This window comes from Notamacropus eugenii, chromosome 3 (assembly GCF_028372415.1).
Source record: "Notamacropus eugenii isolate mMacEug1 chromosome 3, mMacEug1.pri_v2, whole genome shotgun sequence".
Lineage (NCBI taxonomy): Eukaryota > Metazoa > Chordata > Mammalia > Diprotodontia > Macropodidae > Notamacropus > Notamacropus eugenii.
The window spans coordinates 55,321,015-55,342,132 of NC_092874.1; the positions used below are offsets into that span (position 1 = coordinate 55,321,015).

General features: G+C 38.0%; 1 protein-coding gene across 5 annotated transcripts in view; it reads left to right on the forward strand.

Annotated features, from left to right (window-relative positions):
* The window catches only part of ABCB1 (ATP binding cassette subfamily B member 1), a 198,381-nt gene that overhangs the window by 104,725 nt on the left and 72,538 nt on the right, over positions 1 to 21,118 (forward strand). For 3 of the 5 annotated variants that reach the window (XM_072651588.1, XM_072651590.1, XM_072651586.1), the window contains 3 exons: positions 7,151 to 7,236; positions 11,060 to 11,111; positions 19,006 to 19,174. In XM_072651588.1, the coding sequence (XP_072507689.1) occupies positions 7,157 to 7,236; positions 11,060 to 11,111; positions 19,006 to 19,174 (301 nt within the window). In that variant the 5' untranslated portion in view covers positions 7,151 to 7,156. Of the gene's footprint in view, positions 1 to 5,920; positions 6,138 to 6,289; positions 6,675 to 7,150; positions 7,237 to 11,059; positions 11,112 to 19,005; positions 19,175 to 21,118 lie in introns of those variants that run through there. The other 2 variants (XM_072651587.1, XM_072651589.1) reach the window with 2 other exon arrangements.

Sequence of the window (21,118 nt, forward strand, 5' to 3'; positions counted from 1 at the left end):
ATCATTATTGTTTAAAGAGATCTCCTCTCCAGCTATAGTTCAAACTTTTCTCAGAGCTAGAACAAGCACAAACAGAAGCAAGTCAATTACTTGATCTAGCAGTTATAACTCCAAAAGGACTTTTGGTGGTTTAATTTTTTTTAAAATCTATTCTACTCTTAAAAGACAAAGATTTGCCACCACCAGAGATATCCAGAAGACTGTGCCCTAGGTTCTCAAGGGAATTCCAGGATGTGCCCTGGCAACATTACTGGAATTTAGGTACCACTTTCCAAGGTAACTACTTTGAAGGAATAGTTTGTTGTGCATTTGTGAGTACTCATTTGGACATTTAGGTGAGGTAAAAACAAAATATATCAATACAATTTTATTTTAGGTAGCCCCTTTTCTAAAGTCCCTGCTTGAAGTGGGGTTGGTCTCTTCCATCTTTCCTCTTGAAGTCTGAAGAGTTCCAAAGAAAATGGAAGAAACTTTTGGGCATCTCTGCTCAGCCCCATGCAGGGGCCAATGAGGAGAGAGTCCCATAATAATGTGCTTTGGGACAGGGACTTTATATTCAAAAAAGAAAATGAAAAATAGTATATTTCTTTTCTTTAGAAGATTAAGTATAAAATAAATACTAGTAGATCTTATCACTGATTGATTCTGTGATGTGTGGATAAAGGATTAAGGAAAGAGTGAAAACTTATTAAGTAACTTCATTAATTAATTACAAACATATTAAATTTTCTGATCTTCTGGAACACTGTGCATCTCCATGGTGGTCCCATGGATAGAGTGCTAGAGTTGATGTCAGGAAGAGCTAAGTTTAAATCCTACCTCAGACACTTAGCTGTGTGAATCCGGGTCAGTCATTTTACTTGTCTGCTTAAGTTTCCTCTTCTATAAAATGAGGATAATGATATCCTGTCCTAAAAGAGTTGGAAGGATCAAGTCAGACAATATATGTAAAAGTGACTGGCACACCTTAAAGTACTGTATAAATACTGGCTATTTATTGCTGCACTCTGTCTCATCCAGGGGACACATTAAGCCTAAATGAACAATTAGATTTATAATATATTGAACTGTTTTGATATTAGGTGTCAATAGCTCTCTCCACTAATTCATCCAAGGACTACTTCAGCATGATGCCACTGAAAGAGATCTTGAGACGTAGAATCTGGGACTAAGCTCTGATCTATTCCTTATTAGCAGTATGAACTTTAGCCTCTATAAGACTCAGTTTCCTCATCTATAAAATGAAGAGATTAGATGAGTTGACCTCAAAGGTCCCTAGAGCTCTGGGTCTGTAGTCAGGAAGACCTAAGCTCAGATCTGACTTCAGACACTTACTAGCTGTGTGACCTTGGACAAAACTGCCTCACTGTCTTCATCTGTAAAATGAGCTGGAGAAAAAAATGGCAAACCACTTCAGTATCTCTGCCAAGAAGACTGGGGTCACAAAGAGTGGGACTCGACTGAAATAACTGGGTAATGGGAGCTTCCCTTCCAGCTCTAAACTTATGAGCTGTTAAAAAAAAACACACAGATAACTTAGAGATGAATTCTAGTAATTTCTGGAAAGCGTTTTTTAGTTCAAATGTACTTCTACTTAACATCTACTCTTCAACTGTCTAACTTGCTTCCAGGTCTAATTGATAATTATATATTTTTTTAGTTTTACAGAGAGAGGAATTTGTTTTTCCTTGTCCAAGGCCAAAATTTGTTCAAGGCTGCTTATCAGATAAAACAGGCCAATTTCAAGACTGACGCATCAGATCATCACCTAATGTTTATGACAAGACGTTTAACCTTGTATGGACATTTTTACTCTGGGAATTGTGATGTAACTGCATGCAGCTGGGTAATTCTATCTCCCCACATCCTCTACTGTGGCTAGCCTTGAACTTGTTTAGCATCATCCTTTCACTGAAATAATGAGTTAAGCATACAATATATGCATCAATGGATCTATGATCTCATCAATATGGTTAATACTTCCGGTGGTAAAGATCTGCATCCATCTGTACCTTCTCATCCCTGTGTCATTCTTGTCCAGGCTCTCCCATAAATCCTCCATAGAAGGTTTTGCATTCTGTGGCTATGTACTCTCAGGCCATCAATCTCAACTAGGGTCCCGCAGCTCTGATAAGTGAGCTTTTGTCTTGTTTTACCTAGAATCAGGCCACCATTTGTTTTCTTGGCTATCTCCATAGGTTTCCTCACCGCATGTAACTCTCCCTTTCCTTTCTATCTCTGTCTTATGTGTTGTCCTCTCTTATGAGAATATACTATCCTTGAGGACAGGTACTGTCTTATTTGTTTGCATCTGCATTCCCAACACTTAGCACAGTATCTGGCATATATTAAGTACTTCATACAAGCTTTTTCCAACCATCCATCCATCCACTCATCATCTGTTTTTCTCTCTTATCCATACTTATCATCTTTTAATCTATCATCTATCTACCTATATCTATATGTCAATATGTAACATCATCAATCTGTCATCTGGCAACCTATCATCAAACCATCATCTAGTGGTCTATTTCTATCTTTTATCCTTAATCTGTCATCTATCAACCTATATCTATCTCTAAATATCTACTGATCTATCATCTATCTGTCCTTTATCTTTCATTTCTGTCTACATACTTGTATCTATATATCCATTAATGTCTACATATTTATATCTATATATCCATTGATCTATGATTCATCTATTTACCTACCACTGATGCACTCAAGTGACCTGTCTTTTATCCCTCACACTTGTAGCAAAAGTGTCCCATTTCTTTTTCTGATCACATATTTCCTCCACAAGAGCCATCATGCTATTTCTTATATGCAATTCAAACCATGGAAACATGTTGTAGCCTGCTTAGACACACCCCCTTACCCTTTGCATCTCTTTCCAAATGTTCAATGAAAGAGGGATTCTCTATAATGAGAAAGTCCTTTTAAGTAGTGTCATTGTAGGGATCTCTTCACTGACACCTTCAATCACTGAAAAGTGATTGGTCTAACAATTGACTTAACAAGAAAAGAGGAAGAGGCAAATGCACGAGAATGTCTATTTTCTGGACAATAACATAAATTGAGTCCATCTTTTTTAGATATCTGAGTATCTATCTTGGATAGGCTCTGAAAAGAATAATTTATGAGAAATTAGGATAAAAGTGAGTATCTGAGTGTGGAGTCTTTCAATCAATTCATTTTTCAATGAACATTTATTAACTATGTACTTTATGCTAGGAATAGATAGTCAGGAGATATAAAGATGAGTAAGAAAAGGACCTTAAAATTTAATTGGGAAAAAACCACATATACTCAAGTAAATAGAATAGAAATTAAAGGGAGATATGAGGAACAACTGAAGGAAATAGATCTAGTTAACCTGGGGGAAGAAAGAGTCATAGGGACAAGATTCAATTTCAAGTGTTCAAGTATTTGAAGGGCTTTTATGTAAAAGAAGGATTGAAATTATGCTGTTTGTCCCCAAAGGCCAGAATCAGGGACAATGGAGAAGTTGCAATGAAGCTAATTTGGGCTTGATGTGAAGAAAAATATCCTAACAATTAGAATTATACAAAGGGAGAATGAGCTGCATCAAGAAGGGATAAGTTTCTCCTCCTTGGAGTGCTTTAGGCAGAGACTGGATGACTACCTATTAGGTATGTTATACTGGGGATTGCATATGAGTATAGGTTGGACCAAGTAGTCACTAATATTTGATACACAAGGTAAGAGGGAACACTATAGTTTAATGAGTAGGGGAGTGATATGGTCAGATTTGTGCTTCAGGAATATCACTGATAGTCCTGTTGAGAATGGTTACAAATGGGAAGAGACTTGAGACAGGGAAACCTGTCAGGTTACAGGGTTCTTGCCACTAGGGTTAGGTCTTAGGAATGGAGAGAAAGGGGTAGACCAGAAAGATGCGATGAAGATAGAATCGGCAAGACTTGGCCACGCATGGCATATGCTGAATGAAGAGTGGAAAATGACTGAGTTTATAAAAGACCATGGTGCCCTTGAGAGAAAAGAGCGAAGTTCAGGGGATGGGTTGTTATGATCAAATGAATTAATGCCATAAAACATTACGTATCACTTATACAGCTAATGTCAGTGACTTTTAATATTTACACTAATTCACCACATGGGGTTGTAAGGAGGAAAGTACTCTGTTAATCCTAAAGGGCCATGTGAATATCAGCTATGATGACAAAATGCCATGCTGTTCAGAGAATCCAGAGTTCAATCATTCAGAAAAGGAAAAAACCAACATTCACTTGAAGTACTCAAGGGGAGATGTGGAATATGAACTTAGTCCTTGAAAAGTAGGAGGAGTTGGGAAGGCAGAAGTGGAATGAGCACTTCAGGGAGGGGTACACCATGAGCAAAGGGCTGGAGACTTGACAATGGGCATAATGGTATGTGTCCTTGTTGATAAGTGATTCATATGTGATATAGTTGGAGATTTATGAAGTCCAATTGGAAATGTTGAAGCAGAATGATAGCGGAAGTCAAGATTACAAATCAAGTTTAAAGTCACCTAAGAAAGTTGTGCAATTAGATGGTACAGTGGATAGTCAGGAAGTTCCTGAGTTGAAATCTTGCTTCAGACACCTACTAGACTGTGTGACCCTGGGCAAATCACTTAATCCTGCTTATCTCATTTTCCTCATCTGTAAAATGAGCTGGAGGAGGATACAACAAATCATTCCAGTAGTTCTGCCATGTCATCCTGAAGAAGACCATGAAGAGTCAGGCATGACTGAAAAAAAAAACCAGCCTGAACAAGTGAAAGTTGGAGAAGATTCCCTGGTGAGGAGGTGGAAACGAAAGCCAGAAGATACAATGAAAAATTGTTATTCATTCCCTTAGGGTTATTACACCTAGAACATTGTTTTTAAATCTCTGGGTGAAATTTAAGGAGAGAAACTAGAAGAAAGGAGATAACTTGAGATGAATTTTAAATGTGCTAGGTTCATTCCTGTCATGTGCCTGATAGCATCTCAGTAAGCAACTTTTCATTTGAAGAGGCTTGCTAGAGGTAGCAGTATAGAATTCTGAAGAAAACAAAACTATTTGCTGTATTTTGATTTTTAAAATTACCAGTGAAAGTTTGAAAAAAATGCTCAGAGCCTAAAATGGTGAAAAATAATTTAACAAAGGCAGGGAAAATTAACCATAAAGAAAAGTCAATGAAAAGTTTTTGGAAAGGGGAGAGCTATAGGAAGTTAGGTAGGGGCTGGGGAAGGGGGTTATGCCCACTTAACAGATGAAGCAGCACAGGCCTCAAAAGCTCAAGTGGCATTCTCATGGCCAGACAGCTGTTAAATATGTAAGGCAGGATTTGTACCTAGGACTTCCCATTTCCCATTCTAGCACTTTAGCCACATCTCCCTTATCATAATCCTGGGAAAGCTTCCAGAGGGAAAATTCTTAACCTGGGGTTCAATGAACTTGGATACATTATTTTTAACGTTTTCAGTTTATTTCAATAGGAGTGATTTCCTTTGTAATCCTATATATTTTATTTGAAACACTTAAAACATTATTTTGAAAGTGGAGTTAATTCATAGGCATCTGCAGAGCACCAGAATGTCTATGACATCAAAAAAGACTAAGAATGCCGGCAAGTCTAGATCTTCGCTTTTAACTGCCCTAGTCCAAACTCATAACACCTCAGCACATGTACTGTAGCTAAAATAAAATAAAATTTAAATTTACAAAGTAATAATGTCTTTTATAAAGATGCATTCACTAAATATTGCCTGTGCCCTAAGGCTCAGGAAATATTTCAGCTTCTCGTTTGGCAAAATAAGATACTCTTTCGAGAGGATCAAGGGGATGATAAAATACGCCTTTTATAATCTTTTTTTTTTTTTTAATACCAATCCTTAATAAACTGGAGTCTTCCAACCAAAGTACCTGCTTAGCGGTAGGGCTGATTGGCTGGGCTAAAGAGGGTGTGGACAGCTTGCCAAAGGTTCAAGAGTTTCTCCAGCAGAAGCTCGGGCTCACTTGTTCAGTCTGTCTACAAGGCTCCCCTCCCAGACCGTAGTGATCAGTCTCCAGGGCAGACTTTTGGCTCTCTTTTCTCTTCCAACATCGAACGTCCACAGTGTGCAGAAGAGAGCGGACCCCAGGTGAGTGCGCGCGGCCCAGGAGTGGGCAATTCATCAGAGAGCCTGGGAGCTGATAGATGGAAGGGGCAGAGTTCAGTGGCACAGCCGGCCCGCCAGAGGATGGGCAGTCCCTCCAGCCCTGGGCTTTTAAAGGGCCAGGGAGAGAGGACGGCGGTGGCAGCGGCGTGCTGGCGCACATCTGCCTCGGGAGCCCTTCGGTTCCCACATCTGCCGAGGGCTGTGCCCGGGCAGGGCATATTAACCCGGGAGAGGCCGTGCTCCCGTGCCCCGGAGCCGTGGCTTCTTCTGTCCCTGCGGAGTGCTGCTTTCCCGGGGACGGAGTACACTCAAAGGCCCTAGAAAAGTGGGACAGAGGGGGAGAAGGAGGGCAACGAGGAGAAAGGGGAGTCTAAATAGGGTGCTGGGGAGGGGGAGGGGAAGCGGCTGTGAGCAAAGTCCAGCCCCTTTTCCATCCAGCCAGAGGTGGTTCAGAGGGCCAGGGTGAAGTTGGGACACACTAGGCTCCCAGTTTTTTCAGCGGCAGAGATCCCTTCACAGGTGGGCAAACTGAGGACCAGAGATACCAGCCCCTCATTAGGACCCCCTGGACGCTCAGTGAACGGCAGCCCTGGCCTGGGCGGAGGAGAGGGGGGCAGCCCTGGGTTCCAGCCCCAAGCGTGCTCCTCAAGGGTTGTGTGATGAACGTGTGGCATCCCAGCCCTCAGCCCCTACCACTCAGCCCCTGCCCTCAGCGGCACCCACGAAGGGGCTAGACTTTCGCCCTAGTTCTCTTAGAAGAGCCAGGGGGAAGGCTGGAGCCGGGGTGGTTACTGCAGTCAGACCCGGTCCCGGGAAGGGGAGGGGTTTGGGGGGGTGGGAGGGGTGGAGGGGGGCGCATCCCTCTGCATCCCACTCCCTGCTGGGGAGCAAGCATCCCTTCGAGTTCCTCTCCCACAGGGGGGATGCTCCCCGTTGGTTGAACGCGAAAAAGGAATCGGTTTTAATCTTATTTTCTCACCGTATTGTCTTTTAAGGTTGAGATGAGTTGGGAAGGCGGTAGCAATGGATCCGCAGGCAACCTCACGGAAGAGAAGACAGACTCGAAATCGGACAGCAAAAGGTTGTAGGTTTTTTTTTATTCTTACGATAAACTTGTCTAAAAACATTAATTGGAGTCTGGTTCCCAAAAGAAACCCCAACAAAACTCAACCCACCACAATCAACATCCTTTGCAAATAGCTTCCTGTGGTTGAAAAGAGGTTCGTGTAAGATACAGATGGTTCTGGGAACGAGCACAGGCACACACCCCCACAGCTTTGAGGATTTGGTAGCGTGCTTAACTTTCTCATCATGCTTTAGAATTGAACTTGTAGTTTCCTGTCTGATTAGGAGCAAAACCGCCCCATTCTACAAACATGCAGAGTCACGGGCTCCTAGAAATTCATGACATAATTAAGGAAAACTATGGTACGCAATTTTAGACTGGTGACTAATATTTTTTTGGCTTCTATGGAAGAAATCCTTAAAGAGGAAGAGGGAGAAAGCACAGAATTTGCCTTTAAGTGTATTTGTGCTTTTAAGGTCGAACAGGGGTGAGTGAGATGAAGGATAGGAAATGAGGCAGAACTGGAGAGGATGTTTTGAGGTCATTCTGAAGGTTTATTATTAGAGTTCAAGAGAAAAAGAGTAAGGAGATATTGTAAAGGTAAAAATAAAATTCTAATGCAAAAATTAGCTTTATTACTCATCTCCCCTCCCTCCAGTCTATGGGGATATTGAATTAAGATCAAAAGATTCGACCTTTTAAAATGCTGTAAATGTATTCTCAATTGACATAGTTTGACCAAAAAAATGTTTATATTGAAAAAAAATTCTACTGCTAATAAGGGATGGGATATGACAAAAGGTTGCAAATGAGCTCCTAATTCTGGTTTGGAACTTCCATGGTTAGGCTAAAACGGGTGGGAAACCTGTGGGCTTTAAGGCCACCTGTGGCCTTCTAAATCCTTAAATGCGACCTTTCGAGTGAATCCACATTTTTCAGAAAAATACTTTCATTTTGTCCTGTAAAATTTGGATTCAGTCAAAAGGCCACACTTAAGGATTTAGAAAGCCACAGATGGCTTTAAGGTCAAAGGTTCCCCACCCTTAGGCTAAGATAAGCCACACTTGGCAAGCTTATATCTCTTACCTCATTAAGAACAGGAAATTCGGGCACCACAAAGTTAGTGAAAGGTGATAAGTTTCTGTCTAGATAGCCCAAATTCTTGAAGCATCCTGGAGCTTTTTCTAGTATACCTGTGTTCTATAAGGAAATCCAGTATACAGTGCAAAAATTCATTTATAAAGTGGTAGGTTAGGGAGGTGATTCATTCACTTTTTAGAAAGAGGCTTCACTTTATAAAAGGATTCACACTTTTTAAAGTGCTTTCTTCTAGTGATTTTAAAGTGATTAAATTTAAAAGAATTTTATTATAATTTTCAGAAAAATGTCTGATGTAAATAAATTACTTTATTAAGTGTATATTATATGCCAGGAACTGTACTAAGTTCTGGGGATACAAAGAAAGGTGCTCAAGGAATTTATACTCCAATCATTGTGATATGAAGTGCTTTACTTAATTTTAAAAAGCTTTTATTAACATATTTAAAACAGATGTTTCTAGAAAGCTAGCTGTAGTCAGATTTAATAAAATTCAACCTAGGAAATTTTAAGGGAGAATGTGGTTGGAACCCCAGAATTGAAGTAGCCTACAAATAAGCGTCTTAATCTTCTATCAGGTTCTTTCATAGTCTACATCCTTTCTTTTTTAAGCTGTAATCAGTTGCTTTGAGTTAAAAGTGCTGACTCAGAACAAAGATAAGTAACTAAAATCCTTTTTATCTTTTGTTGATGCCATCTATCTATTTAAAATGTTTTAAAATTTAGTTTTATGAAGACTTTCTGGGTGTCTTCATTATTATTATTGAATATTCATTCATTTAGCATTTTTATAGTGTTCTCTCCCTCCACCCTACTCTCATGTGCAAGGGAGTGTGCTGGGAAAGGGGGCAGATTTTGGAGCAAGTAATGATATGACACTTTTTGAGGCTATAAAGTAAAAGACAAGACAAATATATGCATATATATTACATTAATTAGAACTTAAGATAATATGTGCTACATGCCCCAACAGTGGCACCCCCAAATTGCTATGAGATTTTAGAGAAGGGGAGATCACATTATCAGGACAGGTTAGAGTAGGCTTTCTGGATATGATGTCTGAAGTAAGCCATCAAGGATGGCAAACATTCTATGTCTGTTCCCATTATCAGGCTCCCTCCCTATAGAAGTCTTCCGGCTGAGTCATATAACCTTTTGTCAGATATGTCATACACACACTGTTAATTCTATTTTGTAAACATTAACATCTTTCAAAAAATTAGTGATGCAAGTTAGTCTTTTCTGAAGGTAATTATATTATTTCCTAGTCAGGGAAATAAAGATGAAATAATTCTTTTGGTAGTATCTTTCTCCTCTTACTGTTTGCTTATGTGCTTTTGGGGAAAAAAGTCTTTAAGTGTTTATAGACCTGTCCTTTTCTTAGTAATAACTTCTGTGGGTATAATTGTCTACTTTGGGTTTCAGGAGTATATTAAGTAATTATTAATGATAGCTGATCTCATTTGAGCCTCATTGTGACTCTATGAGGTAGGCACTAGATTATCCCCATTTTACAGATGATGAACCTGAGGCGGAGAGTTTATGACTTGCCTCTTGTCGAATAGCTAGTTACTGGTCAGCTCCGTCCATATAGATCAATTTAATTTGTTTTGTACTTGGGATAGACAGACCTGTGTGACACACCTATCACGTCTCATATCTGTGAGGACCCTATTAGTCAAGGAAAGAAGAAGTAATTGACGTAAATATTCAGAAAACATAAGCTGGGGTCATCTAAGTTCCCAAATGGGAGAAATCATTTTAAGCCTAAATTATTTAAGTGGTTTGTTTTTTTCCTGGCTTCTTTCTCCCATTTAAGCTTAAGTCATTATTGTAATATGATTCCTTTTGAGACATTAGCAGGGCATTTGACAATCAGAGTAGACAGAAAATTGGATGTTCCACTCTCCCCCTTTTACCTCTCCTGTCATCTCTCTAATTATACTATTCTGAGATTGTTGGGCTTTTCATTGAAATGGGGGTGAGGGAGAGTGGTATTGTGTTAGATACTTTCAGTGATAAATAGTCAAATGTCATGGAAAGTACACTGGACTTGGAATCAGTACACTTGAGTTTGATTCCTGCTTCAGATACTTGCTAATTTGTACAATGAACAAATCACTTTGTTTTTCAAAACCTCAGTTTCCATCACAAGGAGATAATAATGCCTACATGATCTATCTCACAGAATTGTGAGAAAAGTACTTTGTTAACCTCGAAGGGCTAAATAAATGTGAAGTTATGGTTTTTGCTGTTATTATTTAATGATCTTTGTTTCATATTTTTACAAAATTAAAATTTTAAGGCATGATGCTTTTATTTCCTGCGTGAATGATTTACTAGCTAATTCTGTCTTTTTAAGTTGATTTTATTCGGTTAAAATAAACTTCCAATGTATTTTAAACATATCTGTATAGTAGTAAACATTTTTGAGGCTCCACCCATTTTGGTGATATGACATAGAATGTTAACTTTCATGGAGGATATGTGGGAAATCTTCTATGGTGAATGTACATGACAAATCTACCAGGAATTCTGCGTATTTTCTTTTAAATAAACTAGAAACAACTATTTTTGCATCAACTGCTGGTGAAGAAGTCAATGGGTTTTTTAATGTAGTTGAGCCACAAATTTAATTTTCTGCCATGAGCAGGCTACTTGAGTAATTAAGTTTTCTTCCATAAGTGTAAAATGACCAATGTCTTCTCCGGTCCTGTTTTTGTTTTTTTTTTTTATCCAGCAAAAAAAGCAAGAAAAAAGAAAAACAGCCAACTGTTGGTACATTTGCGATGGTGAGTTATTGGTCTTTTTGTGATTCACATTAGAAAACACATTTCCAAATAGATTTTCTTCTTTGCATGCTTCTGTTGGCATTTAGCTAGAGATCATATTGTGTTGGGAGAGGTTGTAAGTACAGGATCAGAAGGGAAGGCAAACTTTTATTGTTTCTGTCTTACCAGTAGCTAGAGGACTGTGTGTGATTCGCATATTTTAGGTACTTAATAAATGTTTGTTGAATTGTATTGATTTTATTTAACCTCTGGGAAGATGTATAAAAATTACAGAATATAAAGTAATGAGACCGAAGTCGTAATCATAGCTAACAGTTCTATTGCCTTTTAAGGTTTGCTCAGTACCTCACATATTATCTAATTTGTCAAGTTATATCAACAAGCTTTTATTAAGTACCTACTATGTGCTAGATAGTTTGTTATTCTGGGGATAGAAGGAAAAGCAAAAAGCAGTTCCTACCTTTAGGAGCTCATGGTCTAATAGGAGAGACAACATGTAAACATCTATGTACAAACAGAATAAATTGGACATGATATCGAGGGGAAACACTGGAATTAAGGGGATTGGGAAGAGCTTCTTGCAGAAAGTAGGATCTTAGTTGAGATTTGAAGAAAGCCAGGAGGCTTAAATGAGGAGAGAGAGAATTCCAGGCACAGGGAACAGTCAGTGAGATTGCAAAGGGTTTGGGATATGAAGTATCTTGTATAAGGAACATCAAGGAAGCCAGTGTCGCTGGCTCATGGAGTGTGCAGATTGGAGTAAGGTACCAGACTGGAAAGAGAGAATAGGGCCATGTTATGGAGAACTTTAAGAGCCAAACAGATGATTTTATATTTGATCCTGGAAGTGATAGGAAACCACAGTACGTCATTAAGCAAGGGGGAGACAAGATCTTCATAACCTTATTGGCCATTATGCTAATTAAGGGGCTATTTTTATGTCTTAAGGCCAGAAGCACTCTAACCACTGTGAAATCTACTGATTTCTTGTGATTCAGTTAGGTCTGCTTTCTTTCTTAATTCTGTGCATCATTACTCATGCCAGCTCTGCTGCTTACTGCCTGTATGGTCCTTCATCTCTCTGAATCTTTTCCTCATTGGTGAAATGAGAAGATGAGACCAGGTGGTCTCCACTGGCTCTACTGATTCTAGGTCTTCAATCTTTAGCTGGATCTATCCAAGCAAGGGGCTTGGGAAGAAAGAAAGAAAGTCTCATGGAGGCAGAGTGATGGTAGGGTTTCCTTTTTGTGCAACAGCTTTGAGACTTTGCTAGGTTGGAGTCCAAGTCCTTGTTATTCATACTAATGAGAAGAATCCATAATTATTCACTATTTGGACCTCATTGTTGCTTCCGTCCATTAACAAAGTTAACAGCCAAGAACATCTGGGATTTGCAAAGGCCATGTAACAACTTCTTTATTCCAATTACTTCAGGGAGCTTGTAGGGTTAATAAAGAATAACAATTTATCTTGTTTTAGGAGGTAGCATGGTTCAGTCCAAAGAATGATAAACTTAGAGTTACAGGACCTGAGTTCAAATCCTAACTGCCATTTACTGGATTCCCTCTTGCAAATGATTTATTTCCTATTTCTTGTCTATCACCTATTTCCTCATCTATAAAATGAGGAGGTGAGACAATATGAAATAAGAGCCTTTCCATCTTTAAATCTATGAGCCCATGATCTCCTTAGGATGCGATTAGGAATTTTACGAGTGTTGTTGGCATGCTTCCTACCTCGATCCTTGTTATATTTGGGATACCAAAGGCTTAGATAAGGAATAGGAACCATAATTTAGACCCTAATCCGTCACATAGGGAAGACTTCTCATGGCAGCAGCATGTCTCACAACTTAAATGAAGAACTCAGAAGTAATATATGCTCTTCGTTAAGGGCAGCGCACTAAATGTGTGTACAGGTAACTGGAGGTTAGGAGATAATAGCCAAATTAATTGAACCCTGGAATTTAGTACTTTCCCCTGTTGATATTGCAATTATCCTATGATAGACAGGTTGATGCTTCAGTGTCTCTTTTGTATTTCTGTCCCTTTAGAATCTGTGGGAAGATGACAGTATAAAATCACTTGTCTGCTTCACTCTGAAATTCTTCAGGCATATTTGTAGAGTTATTATATTTCAGTCTCTATAAAAAAAACCTTTTTGACATATTGGTTTCTTTAAAAGTTTTAATTTCTAATCTGGAGGCTGAATTTTCTTCTTTTATATTATACTCAGAATAAAACAGGTGAAAACACAGGATTTTATCAGTTACATAATACATATAATTATTTATTCAATAAATGGTAAGAATGTATCTATAAATTTATTTATATGTGTTTATACATAAACATATTTATATATGCATTTATAATTGTCCCTTCCACTGTTCTCCCCCAGATGAAACAACAGCGAAACAAAAACAAAAAAATAAAATTCTCGTGATAACCATGCGTTGTTCAGCAAAACAAATTCCCACTTACGCAATGTTCCAAAATATATTTGTCCCTCTGAATTTTAAGCTCATCATCTCTCTGGCACAAGGCAGATATGCTTTATCTTCAACCTTCTGGACTTGTGATTTATCATTGAACTGATCAGAGTTTTAGAGTCTTTCAAATAATATGATGTTATTGTCATTGTATAAATTATTTTTCTCCTAGCTTTGCTAATTTCACTTTGCATTAGTTCATAAAAGCTCTTCCTAGTTTCTTCAGAAAATGTTCATTTTATCATTTCTTATAACTCAACAATGTTGCATTCATATACCATAATTTGTTTAGCCATTCTCCAACATCCTTGGTTTCCACTTTGTGGGGTACTAGGAAAAGAGCTGCTATAAATATTTTTAACAAATAGATTCTTTTGCATTAAGGAAACCTTTTTTGAGTATAGGTCTAATAGTAATATAACTGAGTCAAAGGTTATGTACAGCTTACAAACTTTGGAGGCGTAGTTCCAAATTACTTTCCAGAATGGCTGGACCAGTTCACAAGTGTGTCCAGTTTCACACAACCCTTCAAACAATTATCATTTTCCTCTTTTATCATCTTTGCTAATCGGAAGGAAGTTGTTCTAACTTACCTATCTCTAATTATTAGTGATTTAGAGCATTTTTTCAGGTAGTTGCTGATAACTTGAATTTCTTCCTAGAAAACTACCTGTTCATATCCTTTGGCCAATGAATGGTAACAATAGACATGCCAAATTCACATAAATTTTAAAAGGATCAAAAAGCAAAGATCACTCCAGGTTGGAATGATGAGGTCATTTGAGGCAACCAACTCTAAGTTCCTGGGAAAGGAATAGTCCTGGGTTCATTGCTTTCACTTTTGTCTTTGCCTGAATAATTCATGTAGAACTTTGTGAAAACCTGCACACAAAACAAAACCTTATTAACAAAGTTTCTGGGTGGGAGGCTAATATTTTCCCCAATGCTATTATTAGTAATAACAGTCTTCATGAAAGATCAAGATAACCTTACTTTGTTAACTAAGTGCCAATATGATTTTTGGATTTTTTTTTTACCTAGACAATATTGGTGGTGAATTAGTAAAGAAGGAGAAAATTGATTTTTCCCTTAGCTTGGAGATGTCTTGGGGGAATTTTAAATTTTCCCTTCAGAAAGATAATTATAAAATAAAATAAAAGCACATAAAATAGATATATTTTGATTAGATAAATTGTTAGTCTTACTGGGTCAGATTTCCATAATACTTAAGCAATAATAATTGTAAATAATTAAGGAATAGTAATAACTATTATTTATATAGCATTTTAAGGTTTGTTCATTGCCTTTCCAATATTTCATTTTATCCTCATGACAGCCCTGAGAGGTAGGTTCTATACTGTCCCCATCTTACAGATAAGAAACTGAGGCAGACAGAAATTGAACAGGGTCACATGATGAAGTAGGTATCTAAGACCAGATTTGAACTTAGGTTTTCCTGATACCAGGTCAAGTGTTTTATCCATAGTGCCATCTAGCTACCTCATAGAAAGTAATACTTTGGCTTGGCTTTTTTCCCCCTAAGTCACTTTCTACCTACTTCTTGTAGGTAAACATGCTTTATATGGACTTTCTATTCCTGACTGTGTTGTGTACTTTACAGTGACCATATTGACACCCTGTCTTCTTCCATCATCATAATAATGATGATCATGTATTTACTGAGTGCTCAGGGTGTGTGTGGAAAGATTGTTGTTAGATATGATCTCACTTCATCAAGGGCTTGCAGGTCATCAGAAGATGTTTAAACGTGCTCTTAGGGCTATTCTAATTGAATTAATTAATTACTGTAATTAAAGAAAGATAATACAGTTTTATTGATACTCAGTGCCCAGATGGATCTGTGATCTCATTGACATGAATTCTCCTTCTAATGCAAATTTTACCACATACAGGTAAGCATGGTACAGTGGAAAAAGTATGACTTTGAGGTTTGAGGCCCCAAGTTCGAATCCTGCCTTCATCACTACCTATATGATTGTGGCAATTTTGGGCCTTCATTTCCTCATCTGTGAGACCAGATGATCAGACTAAGTGACCTCTAACATCCCTTTCAGGTCTAAATTTATGATCCATCAAATTTATTCATCTTGTGCGATTTTTGTCTCCACTTTCCATGAACAACTGTCCAAGGTGCTGAGGACCTACTTTGCTTTGGCCTGTGGAGTGATACTCCTCAGTTATCTATCCTACTCACTAAAGCATCAGCCCATGTTTTTTTCTTTGCTCACGCATTTCTTTAATTAAATATCTTACTCTTGTTCTTCTTTGTGATTATTTTCATCTAGTGTGTCGCAACCTACTCATACCCAGCACACAACTCTCTGTCCTGCTCTGGCTGATACTCATTTTCATTTCTTTGAAGAATGTAGTACTTCATGACTCATCACTCTATTGAAATGCTGGTAGAATCATGGTTCTATCACTAATAGGGACAGCTAGGTGGCTCAATGGATAGAGTGCTGGGCCTGGAGTCAAGGAAGATTCCCCTTAATGAGCCTCAAATCTGACCTCAGACACTTATTAGCTGTGTGACTTTGGGCAAGTCACTTATACTTTCTTGCCTCAGTTTCCTCCTCTGTAAAATGAGCCAGAGAAGGAAGTGACAAACCACTCCCAAATGGGGGTCATGAAGTATCATATATAACTGAGATGACTAAATGGTAAAGAATAATGATATTTTAAAATGAGAGGCTTTGCTTCAGGAAGAAAATTTTATGTTTAAAATCAAAACACAAAAGCACTAGCCTTTGCAGTTTCCCCAAAGTAGTACCCTTTTGTCTTCCTGTACAATTCTGGGCCTGACTTCACTTGCACTGATGGCTAAGTATCACAGATTGTTCATCTGTGCAACTGTCTTGTGGCAGCTAGGTGGCTCAGTGAATAGAGTGCTGGGTCTGGAATCTGGGAGATCTGAGTTCAAATTTAGCTTCAGATTACTCACTAGCTATGTGACCCTGAGCAAGTCACTTAACCTCTGCTTTCCTTAATCTACTGGAGAGGGAAATGGCAAATTACTTAACTATCTTTGCCAAGAAGACCCCATATGGGGTCATGAAGAGTCTGACGTGACTATACAACAAAAATTGTAACAATGTACAGACACTGAAGAATGAAAAATTGGTGTTCTTCATTTGTTTTTTGTTTTTTCTTGTGAGTTTGGCTAAGTGGTTTTAGGCTTAATCCAGAAAGCTCTACAAGGTTCTGAGGCTTTTTGATGCAGTGAACATAAAGCACATGCAAACAGGAACATTTAAAGAATGCCCATTGGTCCTCATTAACTTAGAAAACTTGATCATGCTTTATTTTTAGCCATTCGATGCACAGAATTTGATCTTCTTCTGAGAAGAGATGGAGTTTAGCTGGCATATTCCTTCTTTTCACCAATTAGTTCGTGTCACATTGTAGGAAGACTGCTTGGCACCGGGCTTGGCGTAGAATAGGCACTCAGTATGGGTTTGATGAATCATTGATTTGTTGTGATCCCTAAGTCAAGAGAAGTTAAGGGAGCAAATGATTTCTTTCTCATTTCTCTTCTCTCAGTGGCGGTAGATAAAATATTTATTTAAGAGTCAAAGTTTGTATTTTCCATTTGAGAACACCTTATCCAAAGCAGAATATGCAAAAGTCGTTTTGTAGCTCTTTAGTCTGTCTGCTGTTTATTGACTGACTACTTTCCCCAGAGCTTTGCCATCTGAATCCCCTTTGACGTTATGTAAACCAATGGAAAGACAAAGGGACGAGGATAAAGCTTGTGACTGGTGACTCATACCTGTGAAATGAAATAAGATTTATTTTTAGTTTAAACAGTGTCTAAGCAAATCAGGCTAGAGGGAGTACCATGGGTTTTAGACTGTATTTTTCTGCCATTTCATAGAGTTGAGTTTTTCAGGCTTGCTCTTATGAAGATATCTTTCTTCAGTATCCTGTACGTGAAATTCAGATGGCTTTCCATCACAGGATTCGTATTGTTTTAACTGAAATCTGATAATAGTAGCATTTATGTAGTGCGTTATGGATATAATTTCATCTTATCCTTCTAACCTCCTTGGGAGGTAGGTGCATTTATACCAATTTTACAGATAAGGAAACTGATAGAGCTGTATAACTTGAAGTACTATTTTGAGGCAGGTGAACAAGTAGAACTTTAAAAACTAAAAATGATGCCTAGTTATACACTCTAAGTACCCTTCTCTCAATTAATTTCAACTATCCTTTCACCCAAAAAACCCTCAGACCTCTGTTTAACTCTCATTTTCTCATCTTGCTTTAAGAAATGTCCCTCACTTCTCCCTGTTTTTTCTGTACTTTAGTCAGGTGTCCCCTCAGGCTAATTTGATTTGGCAGCTGGTTCACATCATACCAGGAAACACATAATAAGTAAAGGAACATCAGAATTGCTACCATATTGTTGTACAGTAGTACCTTATGTTGGTTGCCTAAATTTTGTCCCTGGGCTTTGGATTCCTTGCTACTTTATCTCTTTCCCTGAATCCTGACTTCCTAATAACCAGTTTGTCTTACTAAGTCATGGAGCTGCTATTTAAACAGACCTTTGAGATCTCCTTTTGCCCTGACAACCTGCTGCTATCTGCATCAAAGCCTAGCAGTCACCTGATTAGGATGTCATAAAGTTTCTGAATTCATCCTTAGCTTCACAACAACCCACTCTGCTTCCCTGGTCTTTCTCTCTGTCCTTTTGATCTTTTTAACTACTTAAGGTGTATCCAAGAAAAGATATAAATTGCTTCCTAAACCTTCCAACTTAGTTCATAATCCCATCTCTCATTCTTCCCTTTCTTTCTTCCATGTGACTCCTCTGTAATGAGGAGAGATTGTGGAGACACAAATAGCATATACACAGGGTATTATTCCCTTTCTGATATGGAAAAGGTCATTCTAACAACTATATTTTAATTTTTCAGTCAAGGTCTAATTTATACTAAAAAGATTTCTTCAATGAGCCCTGTCATTTTATAGCTAAAGTCAGATGCCTAGAATAAACTATGTCTTTGTTAGAGGAACTAAACCAATTTTTTTGCTTCTTTGAACATTCAAAATAAATGCATAAAATAATGTTTATACTTTTTTAAAGGAATATTTCTTCAAAAAAGAAATACTGCTGATGCAATCGTTTTAAATCCTATGTCTCTCTTTCTGTGTTTGAGCCCTATGAGGAAAGATGAGCAAGTAAATTAAATGTTTTAAAATTTATCTTATTTTTCATTTATGGAATAAAACAAGCATTTCTATAACACAGTATAATAAAAAGTGATGAGCAAGTAAATTAAACTTGAAGGACAGTTTTAAAATTCAGTGGAAGACTTAAGGCTTCATCTTTGTAACTATATTAATTAATTTTACTCTTTTATATGTTCCCCCCTCCAGTTCAGATATTCTGATTGGCTGGATAGGTTATATATGGTGCTGGGAACAGTTGCAGCTATTGTACATGGAGCAGGACTCCCTCTCACGATGCTAATTTTTGGAGAAATGACGGATAGCTTTGCAGATATGGGAAACACAAATTCCACTGCTCCAGACATATATAATTCAAGTAAGTATCCCATCATCTTGAGTTGGCAGTGTTATTGTTTTCACTGAAATATAATAAAATAGCATTTATGTAGGGTTTTATGATTTGCAGAGCAACTTTAAAATATTATTTGATTTTTTCCTCATAACAACTTTGGGAGGTAGGTGCAATTATTATACCAATTTTATGGTTAAGGAAACTGAGGGAGAGAGAAGTTGAATTACCCATGGTCACACAACTACTAAGTGCCTTAGACTAGTTCTTCCTGACTGCAAGTCTAGTATTTTATCCATTATATCACCTATTTTCAAAATAAAACAGCCAGGTGTTTATTAAGCATGGTTCCATAAAGGATACTGAATTAGAAGATGTGAGTCCTCTACTCGGGGAACCTCAAATCTACTTGAGAGACAAGAGATACAATGTTTGTATTGCGTTGGGAAAATTATTTATCCTCTCTGGGCCTCAGTTTCCTTATTTTTAAAATGAAGGGGATTGGACTGGATGGTTTCTAAAATTCCTTCTATTTCTAGACAGACCTCTAACCATATAGAAGAAATGGAAGAAAGTATGTAATTAAGTTAGAAAGTGTATGTGTAGTTGATCAATAGTACAGGAAAAGTTAGCACTTATTAACTGTTTAATGGAAGAAATAAGAAGAGCTAAGCAGGATTTAGTCTGGAAAAGAATTGGAAAGAAGACATTACAGACAGTATGAGAGACATGAGGGCAGGAATGAGCATGAGGCATTTGTGGGAAAGAGGGAAATCAGCCTTATTAGCATGAAAGGGGCATGAAAAGGGAGTAAGGAGAAATAAGCTTCTATGAGCAGTGAATCAGATTATGGAAGGTTTTGAAAGATGGATTAAGGAGTTTAGATTAAATAGGAACAAAAATGAACTTTTGCAGGTTTTTGAACAAGAGGGAAGACATAATGAAAGCTGTGTTTCAAAATTAGTTTGTTAACAGGATGCATTCAGGCTGCTGAATTCAAGATAGATTACTGTGAGAAATTGGAAGATTTCATCTAGGAAACTATTAACCTATCTGTAAGGTGGAGAGGGACTGGTAGTGGGGTACGGGAGGTGGAAATGAAAAGAGGGAGGAAGATAGGTGAATGCATTACAAATCTGGGATTCAGTTAGTGTGGTTCAGGAAGGATGGGTTTCTTTATCAGTGCACACCCAACCCCATCTGTAATTTAGTAGATCAGTCCCATGGAATTGCCTGAGGCACAGAGGTATTTAGTGACATGCCCAGGAGGTCACACAGGGGAGGAAGGTAAAACAGATGGATGAATGAATTATTTTTTTAAAAAGTAAATAGGTTATGGGGACAGGCTGAATATAGGAGTAAAGTAGTAATTGTAGATAACTGAGATTTTTGAGCCTTGGCACTTTGGAGAGATCTCGGTAATGTTGTTTGATAGAGACTGAAATTGTAGGAAATAGATCCAAATTTGGGGGTGTCAGAATTTCCACAGCCAGGACCTCTGCCCCAGTGTTAGAAGTGAGAAGTCACCTGACAGAGAATGGTGATGCCAAAGAGGTGATGTCTACCTTTCTCCAACCATTACAGTATTCCAAGCATGACTTTACCCTCCCTTTAAAGGATCAAAGTGGCCGTCATCCAATAAGCATTTTTAAATACTCTGTGCCAGGCATTGTGCTAAGTGCTGGGCTATAACGAAAGGCAAAAATAGAGTCTCTGCCTTCCAGGAAATCACATTAAATGTGTGTGTGTGTGTGTATGTGTGTGTGTGCGTATGTGTGTGAGATAAATGAAAGTTAATTTCAAAAGCAAGTCAGTAGTAGTGGATGGCATTGGGGTGTGGCAGGCAGGAGAAAGACCTTTTAGGGAGGTGGGTCTTGAAGAAAGCCAAGAAAACCAGGAAACACTGATGAGAAAGAAAAGAATTCTAGGCATGTGGAACAACCTGTAAAGAGACATGGAGTTAGGAGATGG